The sequence below is a fragment of the Scomber japonicus genome, chromosome 6, assembly GCF_027409825.1.
Source record: "Scomber japonicus isolate fScoJap1 chromosome 6, fScoJap1.pri, whole genome shotgun sequence".
Classification (NCBI taxonomy): Eukaryota; Metazoa; Chordata; class Actinopteri; order Scombriformes; family Scombridae; genus Scomber; species Scomber japonicus.
In genome coordinates, this window is record NC_070583.1 from 4,001,591 (window position 1) to 4,020,647 (window position 19,057).

The 19,057-nt window shown below is 39.4% G+C and overlaps 1 protein-coding gene across 3 annotated transcripts in view; it reads left to right on the forward strand.

Moving 5' to 3' along the window:
• Positions 1 to 19,057, forward strand: part of myo18ab (myosin XVIIIA b) — a 145,184-nt gene that overhangs the window by 121,231 nt on the left and 4,896 nt on the right. For 2 of the 3 annotated variants that reach the window (XM_053321307.1, XM_053321308.1), the window contains 6 exons: positions 1,357 to 1,473; positions 3,064 to 3,147; positions 6,152 to 6,289; positions 7,368 to 7,553; positions 7,734 to 7,873; positions 15,578 to 15,700. In XM_053321307.1, the coding sequence (XP_053177282.1) occupies positions 1,357 to 1,473; positions 3,064 to 3,147; positions 6,152 to 6,289; positions 7,368 to 7,553; positions 7,734 to 7,873; positions 15,578 to 15,700 (788 nt within the window). Of the gene's footprint in view, positions 1 to 1,356; positions 1,474 to 3,063; positions 3,148 to 6,151; positions 6,290 to 7,367; positions 7,554 to 7,733; positions 7,874 to 10,023; positions 10,069 to 15,577; positions 15,701 to 17,312; positions 18,899 to 19,057 lie in introns of those variants that run through there. The other variant, XM_053321310.1, reaches the window with a different exon arrangement.

Genomic DNA, 19,057 nt, shown 5'->3' on the forward strand with positions numbered 1-19,057 from the left:
TGCATGTTATGACTAACTTAAATGTATAACCTTTTAGATATGCTAACCCTTCTTTTTATGCAGCTAAATATTATTGTGATGGTACCAAAGCTGATAGGTGCACAAATTATTCAATAGTGCTCTTGCATTAATAATTACTGCCCACTAATTACTAAATCATTCATTCCAGAGCATGAGTTAGTCATTTGTGTGCAATAGATTCAGTTTTATCTCTGTGTCCTGTCCCACATTTATCTGTCCCACAGATAATGTTTTAAATACATATATAATGCATGTACTAAACTAAGATGGTGAACATTGGAAACAAACATGAGCACATCAACATTGTCATTTTGAGCATGTTAGTGTGCTGCATTAGTATTTAGTTTGGTCTTGTTTCAAAACGATTTTATTTTGAATCTAAAACAAAAGAATAAAACCAACGAGTCTCATTCCTTTTAAGTTCACATGATAAATACATGAAGACAAACCAAAATAAAAGAAGAGGGTAGTTACATTGTCACCCATAAAAACATGTACATAATGCTGCATATTACAGCAAGTATCACAGTATATTCCTGCCACTGTGACAAAACATGGCTCTCATTCTACAAACATATTCTTTTCTCTCAAACCTCTCTCATCACTGCACAGAACCAACATTTTCATTAAAACATTAGTTGTTAAAATATCATACTTGTCTATTCGGTTGTCGACTTATATTTGTACTGCACAGTATGTCATCCAGTCCTTACTTTTAAATAACGTTGTTAATTATTTGATGGTAAACCCAGTCAGTTTTCCTCATGAATATGTGTGTATCAGTGGAGGTTAAATGGCCCTCAATTCATTTGTGCACAGATTTGAACCTTTATTTACTATACTTGTTATTTATATTTGATATTTTTTCTTTCCCCAAGCTGCACTGCTGCTCCCTACTGAAATCAACACACACACACACACACACACACACACAATATATTGATGCTACTGAGTGAGTTAGATTATACAGTATACAGATATTTTCAGATGAAAGTGCTGTGTCATGTCTGTGAATCAGAGTCACTTGTTGTCCACTTTGTTTTAGCTGAGCTCAATCTGTACATTTTCTGAGTAGCAGCTCTTCTTTTGTGGTAAATGACATTTGTCTCAGAGTTAATTTCTGCCTCAGACGTCATCAGTCTGCCACAATACAAAAGCATTCAGCTTGTAGAACAAAATGTACCATATGTGCATCACACATCTATTTGAGGATTTTCAGGTTTTCTCCTGGTGTGAACCAGCTGCCGTCTTATGGCTGATTTTATCTGACAAAGTGACAACACAGCTGGGCCCATCTATTTACAGGTCTGTTTATTTTGTTTGTCTGTGTTTCAGCTGGAGGAGCAGCTGAGTCGTCTGCAGAGAGAGAAGAATGACCTGCAGTCGAGGATGGAGGAGGACCAGGAGGACCTGAATGAGCTGATGAAGAAACACAAAGCTGCTGTGGCTCAGGTGTGTTCCTGCTCCATTCTCCTCTGTCTGTCTCACACACACAACACTGCTGGAATAATGATGCTTTACACTGTTACATTATAAGAATTTGATACATTAAATGATTATTAATGAATTCATTACATTTGCAGTAGTAAACCTATAGTGGTAATAGTAAGAGATGATAACGTCTACCAATTATTTGATGTTCTCCTTTGAAATAGAGTTTTTAAAGGGTTGGAGAAATCATGTGAACACACCTGACAGCTGTGTTAATACCTAAACACACAAACACACCTACTCATCAAATGGTTTTTTATTCATATCTATATTTTCTGCATTATAGATTATTATTAAAGGCATTAAAACTATGAAATTACACATGCATTATATGGTAAGCGGAAATAAAGTGTAAGCAAAGCAAAATATGTTTTAATGTGTGGTTAAAATAACCTTTGCTGTTGTAATAAATATTGTTCTACAATGTAGAAATGAGTGAATAAGTGGTAGTGTATGTACTACAGGTTAACACTGACAGATCACATTTCACCTGCACTATGTAAAGCATATATTCTCTACTGACCAGCACAGAGACAGAGACAGTGACGGTGTCTTCAGTCCCCTGAGATGGTCCAGGTGGTGATTCAGAACTAGATAGGTTTGAACTACTAGCTTAGCTTAGCTTAGCTTCAGCACATTCAGTAGAGAAAGTGAGAGAAAGGCAGAAAAGCTGCTGAAATGAATAAACTGCAGTGAATATCTGGATGAGTCAAGTTAAGGATTTGAGAAGACTTAACCAGTGTAGTATCAAGCAGTTCTACAGTATAATAAACACTGTCTATCAATCAATGAAACTGAATCATCCATCATATAGCAGGTGGATGACATTATCTGACTCATGTATGATTTTTAATAAAAAAATTAAAATGTGTTCAGTATCAGCAAGCTGTAAATATTATTATAACACACACATTGTCAACTTAATTAGTAGAAAGTAGAATCCCTGTACTGTATGAAGCTTTACATTGAGTAGCTGAACATGATCTGCCCCTGTCGATGGATGGTTTTGGAGAAGCGTTGGTATTTAGCGAGCGTTGAACGGCCCCCATTAGAATTAATGTGTGTGTGCAGATGAGCAGCAAGTGGAAATGAAAGTGGAGTAAAAGCGCTTCCTTTCTATCACTGATGGAATGATGAGTGATCTGCCTCCACCGGCTCCAAATGAATCCATCCTTCCTGTTTAAATTGAAGCAGCTGAATTCCCGGCGGGACTCGCTGTAGCAGAGTGCTTCATCTACTGTGGAGAAAGAAAGAAAAAAAAAAAGCACTCGTCTCACATATTTCACACAGGTCACATTGAAATGAAATGTATTTATATGCTTTCACCAGCCTGACATTACCCAGACGTGTCGAGGTAATGTCACATGTTTTAGTGGATTTTTTTTTTTTCTCTTTTGACATTTGATGGGATGTTGTTTTTAGGATTTTAGCTGTATGTATAGCCTGCATTATGTAGAACTGTACTAAAGAGATAAAGACTTCTGCTCAGCACAGTGCACACAGTAACACTCTCACTGACTTTGCTTCCTCTCTGTGTTTTTGTGGTTTCAGTCGGCACAGAACCTGGCTCAAATCAGTGACCTCCAAGCACAGCTGGAGGAGGCCCTCAAGGAGAAGCAGGAGGTGCAAGAAAAGGTAGACACTGGTTTTCTGCTTTTAGCATACCACTAACAGTGACAAGGACAGCTGGGTGAAATTAGCATTTTGTATGAAAGGGCAATAAAATGAGCAGCGAGAGATGTGACTGAGTAGAAGTGTCTGAAGGCCAGAACAGCAAACCAAGTTATTTCATACATGTTACTGTATTTAATTTATAATGATTTAAAATGTGTTGGAGATCTCCCATCTTACCTAACTAGGCTCCCAACCAAACTGACCAAAAAAACACCATGTTAGCCTGTAAAAGAAGGACATATGACTCTGGAAATATACACTTATGACTGAGTGAAGTGATGTATTAGAAAAAAGTCTCTCCTTCATCCTCTTCAAATATGACTTCATGGAACTACATTTGGGCTGTGCTGAAGAGGTGATACTAAAGTCAATTCTAGATACTTTCAAGGGTTGCTGGTCAAGCTGTCAATCGTGACCGAGGGGCGGCTGTGGCTCAGGAGGTAGAGCAGGGTGTCCATAAACGGAAGCTCAGCGGTTTGATTCAAAGCTCCTAAAGTCCACATGTTGATGTGTCCTTTGGCAAGATACTTAACCCCTAATTGCTCTTGATGGCTGTACCAACAGTGTGTGATGAGCAGGTTAACACCCTATGTGGTAGCTCCTGTTATCAGTGTATGAATGTGTGTGAATGGATGAATGTGATATGTAGTGTAAAAGTGCTTTGAGTGGTCAGACTAGAAAAGTGTTATATAAGTACAGTCTATTTACCATTTTACTATTTACATCAAGCAGATGTTCTGTCACCTCACAACAAGAATGATTCCAACAAATGCAATACCAGTAAACACCACTTTAAAAATGAAGATGTCCAGAACATTATAAGTATTAGAAACAAAAAAAAAGAGTATCATTACAACACACAGTCATCCAGTGCAGGAAAGACATGAAAGAGGAGCAATAAGGTTATTAAAAAGTAAAGAACAACATATAAGTGGTGTGATGAGTTTGATGTCACCAACTGGCTTGTACAGGCCCTAGCAATGACTTGGATTATATGAAAGGAAATAACAAATTACTGCTTCTTCTTTCATTGCTGTCTGTCCCACAAAGACTTACTGCAGTTCAACAACACAAATGAAGTCAAACCTGAGTTTGTAAAATACAGTGGAAATACAAGGAATAACGTAGTGCTAAAACTTCACAAGACTGTTAAAGCTGAAGGTTATGGGAAGCCTCAGGTTACGAGTCAGAGAGAGCTGCTGCTGCAACAACCTGCAACCGTAGAAACCACAGCGAAGAAAAATGATGCGGGAGCTGATCTTACTGCTGTGTGAGTGAGTTTGCTGAGTGATACACCTCTTCACCAGCAGCCAACACACAGATCAATGAAGACAACCTGAATTGGAGCAACATCAGCTTCAAAGTCTTATCATGCAGTGACAGTAAACTATTTTTATGATACTAGTTAACAAAACATAATGTAGTATTCCTGTTATATTGCTCACCTTTTCATCTTCTCAGGCCTAAAACACTACCGATATTAGAGAGTAAAAAAATACTGATATCGATATATAGGCTGATAATCTTACACATACAGAATATGTACATAACATTCACATTTCTTTGAAATTTGGTTATCAAACACTTGTGACAAAAGAGGCTGTGATATTTTACAGTTTAACTATAAACTTAAATATTAGTAAACTACACTGGAAATGTAATAATTATAAATTGCTAGAAATGATGAAACACAACAAAAAAAACATAGTCGTATATATTAATTAATATAATAATTAATGTTGCCTATATAACTTAAAAAAAAAGATATATCAGTGATAAGCCAATATCGGCCGATATTATCGGCTGACTGATATATCAGACTGACTTAATTAGATATATCAACTGAATACTAAACAGTTATATAGTCACAAAAAACATCATATTATTTTTACTGTCTAGCAATGTGGACAAATAAACCTGGCCAAATAAAACCCAAACTGTGTGTGAGTTAAGAGAGAAAATATCTTTTTTGTAATTTGGGTGAACTGACCCTTTCAGCATAGTGCCATCAAGAGAATTCCTGCTGATTGACATCACCTTACTATGTGAAGAGCCTGGGTGACAAATTGTAATTGTGTGACCCTGTGACAGTCTCAGCCCCCTCCCCTGACACCAAGAAGCTTCTAGAGTCTCCTTGGTTGCAGCGTCCAGTGGAGAATCTCATTTCAGCCCCTTTGCCTTTGCCTTTGCATTGATCTCTTGACAAATACAACCCTTGATGTAATTGATGTGTCATTCAAAGCAGGATTTGCGACAGCAATATGTGGCACAGATGGCCAACTTGGTTTCCCAAACTCAGACAAGCAATAACACTAGTGTGTCATCTTGATAATGACTGCTGCTGCTGCATGGAACCTTTTCTCTATCACACAGTGCTGTACCTGACAAATCAAACCCTGCCAAAGAAGGAAGGAAGGGGAGGTTATTAGACCACTTTCACCCAACTCCACCCATACAAGATATATGTGTGTTTGTATGATGTGAGTCCTGAATTCTCCCAGGTGTTTCAGGAGCTATTATCCCCACTGACAGCAATGAATGAGAGGAGTGAAATGAGAGGCAAAACCGTAAAGCAATATAAAGCTAAACATCAGTGTTTGATGTTGTCTAGAAGGATCAGACTAACACCTTGAGAAATATGCTTTCATTTACGAGATAAGCAGAGTTCTGTTATTCACATGCGTTAAGTACAGAGCTTGAGTCAGGAGGTGCTTATCTGAGCTTAAATTAGTAACACTGGACAGCTAACCTGGCTTATATCCAAAGTTCATAGGGATCAAAAGCCATATAAAGTTGGATATCGTCTGCAAAACGACAAAAATCATACATACGATTGATCACACCTAGAAGTAACATGTAGAGACTGAGAAGTAATGGTAATATAAGAACTGAGGCAAAAGAGCAGTGATCTTTTTGCTCTGCACTGACATGTATATTAACATAAGTGTGTATGTTTTTGTCTTAGATGCAAGCCCTCCAGAGCCAGCTGGAGTTCCAGGAGCAGTCCATGGTGGAGAAATCTACGGTCAGCCGGCAAGAGGCCAAGAACCGCGAACTGGAGTCCAAGCTAGAGTTTGAGAAGACCCAGGTCAAACGCCTGGAGGTGAGAGCTAAACACAGGTGGTGGAGTGATGGTGGTGCTGGTAGGCGTTTGGGTGAGGACGCTCCAGCATATGGAAGGAATGGGAGGAGGCGGGTGGGTGAAATGTGCTGCCGGGGTCAGAGAGCAGCCAGAGAGATGGAAAAAGGTCACTATAAACTTAACACCTCCACAAGAGCGTCTACTGTAGCCATAAGATTTCAGTCCACTGCCAGTTGGATATCACCATCCCTGCTTTACTTCGTCCTCTAGCTTCTGTTACTCCCACTTGACAATGCCATTTGTTATTCTGTCATTTTCAAATTACTTTCAGATTTTTGCCTGAGACAAAAAGCACAAGTGAAGGATAAAGGTTACCATCTGCACACTCCCAGGGAGAAATTGAAATCCTCTCTCGCCCACTGGTATAATGACCCTGCGCTCAATTTGCAGGTTCAGTTTAGTAATTACTAGCTGTGCAATGTGCTCACTGCCAGGCACACCCCCTCTGCTCCTCGCCCTCGCCCTCCAAAGTCAAAATAAATATATTTGTTCAGTGTGAATTTTTAAAGAGGTAGCAGGATTTGTCTCCTGTGGTGAAATTTGCAGATTGAAAAAACATACACTAACTCTGCCTTTTGGATATTAGACTTCTCACCAACATTAAAAACTGCAGCAAGTGAAATAGTTGAGCTTGAGTGGTGTAACTCATCAAAGCTGGAGGTAGCAGTGTTCAATCAATACAGATGTGAGGAGGCAGAGTACAACACCCACTCACTGTGTGAAATATGGGCCGGTGGCTAATGCAGGAGCTAACTGGCTGATGAAGTGAGCCTCTTGCATACATACACACACTGAGTATAGACTCCCAACAGATTTAAGTGTGTACACTCATATATATATTAAACTCTAGTATATGATGAAAGTCTGCTGTATTGCTCCAATGCAAATAAGCTCATCAATACTTTACACTCCTGTGGAGTTCTGTGGAGATGAATCGATGTATTCATATCATTATATTATATGAGACCGCTTTATTCTCAAACACATGTCAGCCTCTGTTGTTGTATCATTCTGACACTGCTGTGGAACCCCTGTACAGAGCCTCGTAGCTCGCCTTAAGGAGAACCTGGAGAAGCTGACAGAGGAACGGGACCAGCGCAGCAGCAGTGAGAACCGTGAGAAGGAACAGAACAAACGTCTGCAGAGACAGATCCGCGACATCAAAGAGGAGATGGGCGAACTGGCCAAAAAGGAAGGCGAGGCCAGCCGCAAAAAACATGAGCTGGTAAGGATGTGACACACTTCCTAACAATTGTCAATGAGCAAGCAGTGCAGTCAGACACACTCCCTGACATTTCACGAGTGTCTGCATTACATCCATCAGCTATAAATCCAAACATCGAAGCGGTCAACCTTTGGTCTCGATTAGCAGAAAGGTTAATTCCATCTCTTGTCTCATTAACAGGAAATGGACATTGAGAGCTTAGAGGCGGCTAATCAAAGCCTGCAGGCAGACCTCAAACTAGCCTTCAAAAGGATCGGCGACCTCCAGGCTGCCATTGAGGATGAGATGGAGAGTGATGACAATGAAGACCTTATCAACAGGTACAATAACATTCACTTATGAGTTTGGAGATCCTTGAAAGTTTAGGTGTTTGAGGAGCTGTTTTCAAACAAAGTCTTAAAGCCTTGCCCAATGAATTATCTGTCATTAGTTGTGTTTACAGGTATATAATAAGTTATAATGCAGTTAAGACACTAATGAGTGAAATATGAGCAGTCCAGTCTTGGTCGTACTACAGGCCCGCAGCTTGTTGTTACTGTGTTATGTAGAGGCTGAAGATCTGTACTGGACTAGAATATTAAATATAGAAAAAATATCTGAGACTAAACCAATGAATATTCTATATATTGATTAGAATAATATTTTAACCATTGTGTTGCAGGATGTCTGACTTTCTTCCTTTTTAGGTGACCAGATCTCTGACAGTAACCCAGTGTCAATTGGTGTAACCAATATTTTTTTTCAGGAAAATAAATTAGAACTAAAATGTGGAATAAATATAATACACATTTAGAAATGCATTTAACACATTTCACATCATTTGCCACATAATTATTAATCCTTTTTGTTTTTAGGATATGTTCTGCTCAGTATTAACACATGCTTTCAAACTTAAATGAAGAAATACACCAAATGTTTTTCTCTTCATTTGATGTTTTAGTAGTAATAATAATAATAATAATAATAATAATAATAATAATAATAAGTAATTATTTGTATAAATACATTTAAATACACTGTAGTTGGATAAAATATTTATATATATAATAATATTTATCATTCTTTTGTGGTTACACCATTTGACATTTTCAGGAGCATTCAGTCTTACTTTTGGTAAAAAAAATGGTGCAAATGTCATTTCAAATGATATAAAACCAACAAAAATACTAAATGTACAATTTAACAAACCTGATGCTGCTTTTAAAACTATTTTTGAATTTTTCATCTTGCCAATCTTTATATATCTCATAAACTAAGCCATGTACAGTATGTGCAATTTCCAAGCCTTGTATAATTATTGTAATTTCTCTAATTCTGTAAATGTTATCATATTTAATTCAGAAGCCTCCACATTTTCTGATGTGCTACATTTTAATTTGCTGTCAATGAAAACGTAAAACACTTCCTCAATTATACCTGTTTTGTTGAAATCAGTATAATGTATCTATCCACAGGACTAAAATCATCAGTAGTCATGTCATACTCATCACTATACTGCTCCCAGTTTACACACAGTTATTTTGATTGCAGTCAAGGCACCATCAATACTTATCACTTCCTGCACAGATGTTTCACATTAAAAGCCTTCCAGTAGCACAGTGGGCATCATTTTTAATCAGTGAGCTTTACATGTGCTGGTATATTCTGTGTATTATTTAACATGGGATTGAGCCAGGCCAGCAGTTTCCCTTTGCTTCCAGTCTGTATGCTAAGCTAGGCTACCCAAGTCCTGATTCCAGCCCTGCGCTTAACAGACAGGCATGACATTGATCATCATATCCAATTAAAATGTTCAAATTTTCCTTTAAGTCATAGTCAATGTGTTTCCGGTTGTCATGTGGAGATATTGAATTTTCTGGTGATTTACTCCAGTCAGTGTGAAAAATCCTCATTGCACCTTTAAAACAGGATCAGGACTCAGCTGACAGAGATAGCAGTTAAACCATACTGTGGTTCAACAGCACACAGATAACAAGCAGAGGAGGAAAGGAGCGTGTTAGTTGCACCACAGTGATCTTGGCTAGTTCTCCCATGACTCACTAACTAAAAAAAAAAAAGTCATGTTCTGTCCCCAGGCTCCTTGTAAGAAAATGTATTTACTGTCTCAGATGCCTGCTGAGCCTCACTCATGTTTCAGTACAGTCCTACATAGAGAGAGTGAGCTCCTCTTCCTACAGGAGGATTGTGAGTCATTTGAATCCAATGTAAGGCTTTCTTCTCCAATAACATGCTGAGTCAATGCTCCTGAAAGCACAATGTGTACAGTACAGTTAGTCTGCCAACAGGAAAACACAAAGCGGGTCATCACAGCATCTGCCACCACATCCATTATTAAGATATTTTAAGCATCAGTCACATTTTCTGTTTTATTTTTGACTTCATTCTTTTTTTATGTTCTTTTCTTTTATGTTTTTTTTGTTGTTCTGTGTCGTCTTCTCCTGTCTGTCCCTCCACTCATCATCACGAGCAGTTTACAAGACATGGTGACAAAGTATCAGAAAAGAAAGAACAGAACGTGAGGAACTTGAACTGATTTTATTTTTATTTTTTCCACCACTGGAAATGATGCTGCATTCTACAGTCTTTGAACATACACAAGGGGTTGATGTGGAGAGAGAATGTTTCAGTCCAGTTAGTCTATCACTTCTGGATGTCATACTGTAGAGAAGAGCTGATATTTAAAGGACAAATCCCTCCCTGACAAAAAAAGAAGGCAGTTTGCTTTCTGCGCCAATTGACTTGTTTCATGTTATATTTCTCAGATTGCTGAGATCATTTTTTTAAGACATCAGGTTTTGGTGTCTGGCCTTCATAGCTTAGTTCCACATCCACACATGTCCACTAATTGAAAAAGAAGAAATGCCTCATGGAAGAGGCAGAGATGAAATAAATCCAAAAGGAGGGATTTTCTTTTGATGTGTGAAGGCTCAGGGATAATGCATCATCAACAGTGCTCAGAGATTCCCTTCATAACCCCACTTTACTCCACTTTTCATTGCATGCCCTCACATGCTGAGATGCATGAACACCAATGACAATATGTTACTTGAGCCCCAGCATGAAACAAGCCTCTCCCTCTTCAGATGCTCTGTATGGTTAACCACTTGGTAAAGATGTGAAGTGAAGGGCTGAAGTGTCATGATCTCTGTGGTCATCATCGCTCCAGGCCGGCATCGTCCTCGCAATTCTCCTCTGTGTCGCCGAGGGGTTTCTCATGCTGCGTTCACTGCCGCTGTGTCCTGTTTGAACAGCAGTCACTCAGTCAGTCAGTCAGTCAGTCAGTCAGTCAGTCTCACGCTCTCTCCTCAGGCCCTCCAGGGTTGGATGTGACTGTGGCTCCGCGGTGACTCCTCTCCTGACAGGAGAAAAGGGGGAGGGTGTGTTCCTCATCAATCTTTGACTCGCACTCCCTTAATAATGCAGAACCCTCAAATGTCTTACAAAAAGCCGCCTTGCTCAGCAGGGAAGGAGCACACACGCAGCGTTAACCTCTGGCTCCGAGCCATTCCACCGCCTCGTCACTGTTTGCCATTCTGATGGTGTAAAGGCTTACTCATCAGAGCTGAAAGTGCAGGGTTTTGTCAAAGAGCACAGTGTTTTGATTTGTAATAAGCTATTAGCAGCAGCACATTTGAATAAAAGCGCTAATCTTTTCTGGTATTTGGATAAGATGCAATATGCATTTTTATCTTCATTAAATATAAATTAGTAGCTGTTCGTTTGAATATATTAATATTAATGCAACATAATTCCATTTGTATTAAGTGGTTTTAAAAACATACCTAATGCCGCAGGACTTGTGGTTAAAAGTATCATGTGAAAGGATATTGTAAGTATTATTCTGCTTCAGAATACAGATGATCATTTCCTGTCCATGTGTATTTACTGTAAGTCAGAATGGCTTTATTTTTTTAATTCATAGCATAAACCCAACATTATCTACAAACATGGACACATTCATGTGTTGTGATCCATCCATCAAGGGAAAAGTGCATGTCAGTTCACCTCCTCACTAATTATAGTCAGATGTGTTTGATTTGACATTTTTATGTATTTATATAAAAGCAGACCAGAAGGAAAACAATCTGAGAAAACGATGAGATGATTTTTTACATTTCTACGTTTTAAGAGTTGAAAAACAAATTTAGTGGACATTTGGACTATAGAAGGAATGGCTTTTGTAAGTAGGTCAGTTTATGTAAAAGAGTCTCAGTACACGTTCCACAGTGCCACACATGAAAATGCACTACAAAACAAATCAAAGTAATGCAGGGGTTTTTTTGACTTGAGTTGGTTTTAGATCATTTGCATGTGAGTGATTCATACCTCACTGAACTCTGTTTGCTCCAGTGCAGCAGAAGCTTTAGCAGCACACAGTAGCAGTGTTACCTTTCTATGACACTGTGGATAAGAGTTGTCCAAGCTTCACTTTCCTGATGGTGTGGGAGAGGATGCATATGCCTGTCTGAGCTCCAGAGCCACAGGGACTGCACTGGACCGACACTTTCATATATCACAGACATAAACAGTGGTGTCTGTAAGACCCAGGGACACAGAGGAGCAAAGCTAAACAGAGAAGAGCAGGAGGATCCATAGTAGCTAATGATGAATGTAATAGTGTGTAACAGAGATGTACAACCAATGGCGGCAGAATGTCACAGACAATTAATGTCTCCTCAGAACTGTTTGTTTGCTTCCCCCAGGCTTTCGGCAGGGCTTAACTAATGGTATGGTGGTCAGGGACATAAATTGTGGTTGACACCATGTGTGAAGTGCTCGATTACATAGTGCCTACCATTGTGGTTTTGGCTATAGACCTGAGAGGCCTCTCTATGTGCTCTGAATGTATCATGGCATTGTACACATATAAGAGAGTCTTAGGAAATGAGGACAGTCAAAGCTTTTCTCATTCAGGATAAGATTCACTAGTACTCTATAATATGTGCTATATTTGGGCAGCATGTAAATCTAGTCAGTATAATGTGACATGTTCAGCCTGAGGGTTTTTTAATTACTCACATTCATTTTTTATATTTTGTATCTTGTTTGTCAACTTGAATGAACTCAGACATTACAGCCAGGTGTAATTATAATGTTGATATATTTCTGAAAATGTTCAGACTGAACTTATCTGCAAAACATTCACTATCAATACATTTCATAAACATCCTGACAATACAACAGTTTGCTTCAGCTAAGACATGATTCATGTTTTCATGGGTGTGATTAACCCTTACATGCTGTTCCTATTTTACACCTTCTCAGTCTAAGAACCTCCTAATAATAAAAAGTGTCTAATCCAAATTTAGTTTAGAAAGTATCAATAGTGGATCTGACTGATCAATAAATGTGCGATTAAACCTTGATTAATGTTTCAGAGAGCAGAGAGAGTGTATTTTTTAGGAGAAAAACAGCTACTATCATGGTTTGAAATATGGTTTTGGATAAATACCTAAATAGTCATTTAGGCACAAGAGTTTGCCAAACAGGAGACACAGGATGAAAACCTTGTTCTCCTGCTCATAGTATTCCCATCATTCACCCCGCCCATCTCCCAGCATCCTCTGGTGCAGTACAAGAACACAAAAATGAGCAGAACTCACATAGAAGTTAAGTTTCCAAAATGTATAAAAAGAAAGTATTATATATTACATGAACATCATTTTTTGTACGCACCACAAACTGTCATTTTTTCACACTGCTGTAAATTCCTGGAAAGCCCTTAACTGCACTTAATTTCCTATGTCCACTCTCCCATTTTCTCAAGACAGGAGCTATTTAAAACAGTGTTGACAGTGAGGAAATAGGCTAACTTAATTTAAGAGGGCTGAAGGGAAGTGTTGACTCACCATAACTTGGCAAACACACAAATCCTTGTGAGGCTTGATCTCTAAAAAGGGTTAGATGAGGAAACATTTCTAGATTGTAGGTTGTGCTACCTGATGTTAGTCCACAGTGCCAAAGACAAAGACACTCGCCTGCAGCAAATCCCCAGATTGTCTAATAGTTGAGGCATGTTCCTCAAAGCTAATTACAGCTTAAGAGCCCGTCACCCCCGTCCCTCCTCCCATCCTCCCATCCCTCCCTCCTCGTCCCCAGCTTTACCGTCCAAGGTTATTGTATTCCATAAAAGCTAGGAGGCTATACATTTGGATCTCACTAGACAAGCCATTGAAATCCTCCTTTAGAAATCCAGCGAGCTTTTGTCTTTGACTGCTAATGATTTTAATTATAGGTGGTGCTGGGTCTTTTCTGAGCTCTACATGCTGGAGAGAAGAATGTTTTTCTCTCTCCTCCACCACAAAATGAGCGGCTTTGGAAAGCAGATGCAGAGATGTTGAGCCACCCCTCTGATGTCTCTGTAGGACTATTAAGCTGTAACAACTTAATTTCACAGCGCCACACAAGCACTGGGCTTTGACGGCACTTAATGAGTGTTGCGCTCTTTTCATCCGTGTCAAATTTTATGACAAGCCCTCCATTGTACTGCGTGGCTCGCAGTGGTGTGTGAACGTGTAATGATAATTGAGAGGAAAAACAGTGCAGTGCCCAGCTGTGTACCAAATCATTCGGTCAAAAACGGAAATTACAAGTGTGTGCATATGACTGCATGTGTGCACAGGGCTGATGATGAAAATAATTACCAGATGACAGATGAAAGGTAAATCTAGACATTTTCTGTCACTCTGCTATGCAGTTTAAACATCTTCATTTATTTTTTACAACATAACTTGGCCAACTTTTGTCATCTTTTAACATTGGTTATAATACAGAGACACAAATACAAGGAAAAGAAACTCCCACAAACTGCCTCGCTGTTTTTACTCTTACTTTTTAGACGTTTCACTCTAATGGAAGGAGGTTTAGGTCTGAAAGTGATTATATATCCAGGTATATCTTGTAAAAAATAAAGTGCTGTTGCCTTCTGATGCACCTGTTACAGCTTTAGGTGTGTAGGTCAAGTAAAAGTAAAAGCAGCTTTATATAAAAGAGCACTTCACAGGTCATACATGTCAGTTTACTACTCATGTACTATACAGCCTAAGAAAACAATTGTACAATGTTACGTTGTGTATGGGTTACCATAATATTATCATAATTATTGTAAATTTCCCAAACCAACCATCTGACACCTGCTTATAGAATAGAATAGTCGTTATTGTCATTGTACATGTACAACAAAATTGAAAGCAATCCTTATTGGTGCCAAAAGTAAAAGTAAAAGACAGTATAACTATAAAAAATAAATGTTTAGTACTTAAACTAAGAGGAAGATAAAACACATAATACACTCAAGACATTCCCCATGCTGCCGTCATTATTACACAATTACCCTTAATATTGTTATTGCAACTATACATCATAACATAGGGGTTGGGCAGGAGGTGAGGTTTAAACTCTAGAAACTCTACCAACTTACTGCAGCACCCTGAGACTGTCCAAATGTTACCCCCATATCATCATAGACAGCTTGACTCTCCCCTCTATGTCTTCTAGATATAAAAAATGGAGTGTTCTATATAATTCAGACTTCATTGTTGACTTTTGTTGTCAACATGGTGTGCTGTGTATCTTTGTAAAAATAAAGGTTGACTGTTTGTTGGATGTTCCATTGCCAGCTAACTGCAGGGCCATGATAGTCCTCATCTAACAGTTAGAACAGTGACATGTGAGAAGTTGCCGTGTGGTGTTTCAATGTATACAATCTCTCATAGGCATGTGTGTGTGTGTGTGTGTTTCCAGAGGTTCTGTGAGCTGACTGCATGTGCTGTCTTTATCCAGAATACATGCCACCATCCTTATTTGCTGCCACTCTAACACTTCCAGCCTGTTCTTCATTGTCTGGCTCCACAACTACTGAGAATTACATGAACATGTCTACCAGTGTTGACTCTCCTTTCACACTAACAGTTCTCTCACCTTATACTCTCCTGTCCTCTATTTTCTCGATGTATAACCTAATTTACTATCTTGTATCTCCTTTGCTTCCTCTGACTTGTTTTATGTCTCTGACTCCTCACCAGTCAAGGGGAATCAGACACAGACTCTGAGTTGGAGGATCGTGTGGATGGAGTGAAGTCTTGGTTGTCCAAAAGCAAAGGTTCTACCAAGAACCTCTCAGATGATGGCAGCCTGAAAAGTTCCAGGTGAGCACAAAGGCAGATGTTATTACTGTCACCTGAGCAGAAGATGTAATAGTTTACATAGGAAATACAATAATCACAGCAGAGTATTTGGTTGAACTGAGAGGACTGCTATTACATAAATGTGTTTTCAAGCTGTTTTGTTTTTATTTATTTTAACCCACTTGGTGAAGAGGGGGATTTTTTTTTACTTTCTAAAAACAAACTACCTCCATGGTAGATTTATCAACATGCCGATTGGCCAGCTGGCATAGTCTACCTGAGCCACTCGCTGAGATTAATGGATGTGTCTGCCAGCTGACAGCTTCGATTACCCCAGATTTGTCTCCTTACCAAAAGATTTAACTCCCCTCCGTGAGCTGAGCCTCTCCTAACTTTAAAACTTTTGGAATTTTTAAATCTCTCTAAGCAGCATGTCCCCATAGAAACACACTGAGCTAGTCCTCACTGCCCCATGTAGTAGCAGCTTTCACATTCACATGGCTTTACATATTTCACTATGAGGTTTAAAACATCATTTCAAAACACTGATATGGGAGACATTTACAGGCAAGAAGAAATTACCCAAATGTGGTGACTATAATAAAAATCCTCACAGGGGAAATTCAGTTTTATTATTTAGGACCAATGTTATACATACCTTTGGTTCAATATTATTCTCATTAGAAAAAACACAACTTACCCCATCAGTTAATTATAAGAAAAGCATTACTTTATGATTGCAAACAGCAGGACAAACTTTATTTCCAACTCCTTCCAAACTTTCCATCTGCTGATACTTTGAATCGTTTTTCCCCCTGTAGAACCACTCTACCTTTCTAGCTGTATAACATCTTCTATTCTTGTTTTCTACAATTCTACAATTACTTGTAATCATGGTTGTGGTTTAATAGCATTTTAGTGAATATTTATTTATTGAATTTAAATCTATGAAATTTAGGTTCCAGCAACTTTAAGAAGCAACAGTCAATAGTAGCTTAATATGTAACAGCTAAAACTCAAATGATCTCATTCTAATTCTTAGATTTTCCATTTACAAAACATGTGCTCTTTAGCTTGTTGCATATTTTGTACATTACTTTTTACACATTTAAAACAGACTGAAGAGAAAAGACATTTGATACATGATTTATTTGATTCTGTGCTTAAGATGCAGGGTAGTACAGTATATGAACATGGAACCAGATCCAAAATGAAACTGTCTATTGGAACCAAACTCTGGAACATTATTGTCTTGCTGTAATGCCACATCGGCAAAAACATTTAAATTACTAAAAAAATTGCTTTTTAGGGGATTCTCGTACCATTTTTTAGTCTTCAGTGGTCATTAGGCCAAAAAATGCCTAACATTTCAATGTGGGAAGTAAACATTTGTTATTCCTTGGATAGTCAGTCTCTAGTTACGTTGTTTTACCCTTTTCATTTCTGTCATCTCATTTAGGTAAACTTCTTTCATGTCTCATCACATTCCTGTTTTCATTGCTTTTCAAGTTTCATTCATTTGATTCATATTCTCTTCTTTTACTCACCTTGTCTTGCCCTGATATCTCATCTTTGTCATTTTGTCACCCACTGTCTTTATTCCTTCGTCCTGTCCACTGTTGTTTCTTTTTAGATTTGCTGTAAACGTAGATGCAAAAGAAGGGAAAGAGTGGAAAGAGGGTAAGGAATGGAAAGAAGCAAATAAAGAAGGCAAAGACGTAGAGTCATGCAGGCCTGTGTCAGTGATGAGCTCCCTTAGCTACAGAAAACGCGCCAACGTTGATTCCAAAGGGGATGCCCTCTTCAGCACCCTCAAGGAAAACGCAAATTCAGAGGATGCTCCATCTTTCCATAAGGCTAAACTCAAAAGTACAGGTCTTCAGGATGACACCTATTCAGTCAGCTCCAGGAGAAATGACATGAATGGCAGAGAATCGGTCATCTCCCAGGCCTACTCAGAGGCCAACAGTCGGGCCAGGAAAGGCATGGACAGCCGCTGGGGTGACTTTGACAAAGAATCAACCATTTCATTCACTGCACCAAGTCGGGCCTCCACCCGTCTTGGATTAAGCCCAGAGAATGATGCTAAATCTACCGTTAGCTTGGGTCTGTCAAGCCCACTTGGACGCCGTCAAAGTACCACACGCTTAGATGAGGGCAGGACCAGCCGTGCACTGTATGGCAGCAGTCCCAGTAGCCCTTGTTTTAGTAGGCGGTCTGGTGGTCGCAGTCCTGGGAGTGTCAGCCGAGCTGAGTCCCATATGTCTCTGGCACGCAGCTGCCGCCTCAGTGAGTTTGATGTTGATATTGATGATAGTCGAAGTGTGGCCTTCACTGAGAGATCAGCATACAGCCCGCACTCCGCTTCTGGACGCAGTATCTCCATGCCACCACCACGAGCTAGATCATCAGCAATGGATGATGACCCAATTGATGACTTGGATATCAAACCTGTCAGTCACCGCAACTACCTTGACCCAGACCTGGAGAAAGCCATCAATGAGGTTCTGAGTTTCAAGCCTATCAAATTCAAGCGCACAAGCTTGGAAGACTCTGAGGCTGAAGAACGACAATCCAAAAACGATAATGAAAAAGGCAAGAGTATCCGGAATGGAGAAGGTAGTCGTCCTACCAGCAGTCTTAGACGCTCTGCATCTGCAGTGGACTGCATGAGAGCGTCGCGCAGTGCCAGCAGCTGCAGCAGTCGCCGCAGCAAGAGCAAAAACAAAAGCAAGAAAAAGAAGAGAAGCCACAGCTCCGAGTCTGACTCAGACAATGACCGTCGTCACAGGAGCAGCTCTAAGAGGAGGTCCAAGAAGTCCAAGAAGAAGTCCAAGAAGAAAGATTACTCATCATCATCTTCATCATCGTCTACAGATTCTGAGTCGGACTCTGGGTCAGATTCAAGCTCTGGCGCCTCCACCATTTCCTACCGAAGCACCAACAGTGTGAAGAAAGCCCCAAATCGAAAGGTGTCCAGTCCAGAAGGGGAAGGAGAAGTTGGGGCACAGAGCGACAACCATCCTCCTAACAAAAAGGATGACAAGAAGAGAAAGAAGAAGGTGGACAGCCTGATGATGAAGTACCTATACCGGCCAGAGAGTGACTGAGACAGGCAGTAGGTGCTTGCCTGATCCACACTTACTTTGAAGAGTGCTTTTAAAGCATGGTGTGACCCTAACCAATCAAAGACCTTTTTACTCACATCAGTCAGCACATTAAATGCTCCTCATTGCGTTTCAATGGGATTAGACTTTTTCAGTTCAGAAGTTTTATTCACGAGATGCATTTTTGATGATGTGTTATGTTATGCATGCTGACCTTTTTTGATGAACTATTACACGTTCTCATTTTCAAGCCAAATATTAGTAACCAGAA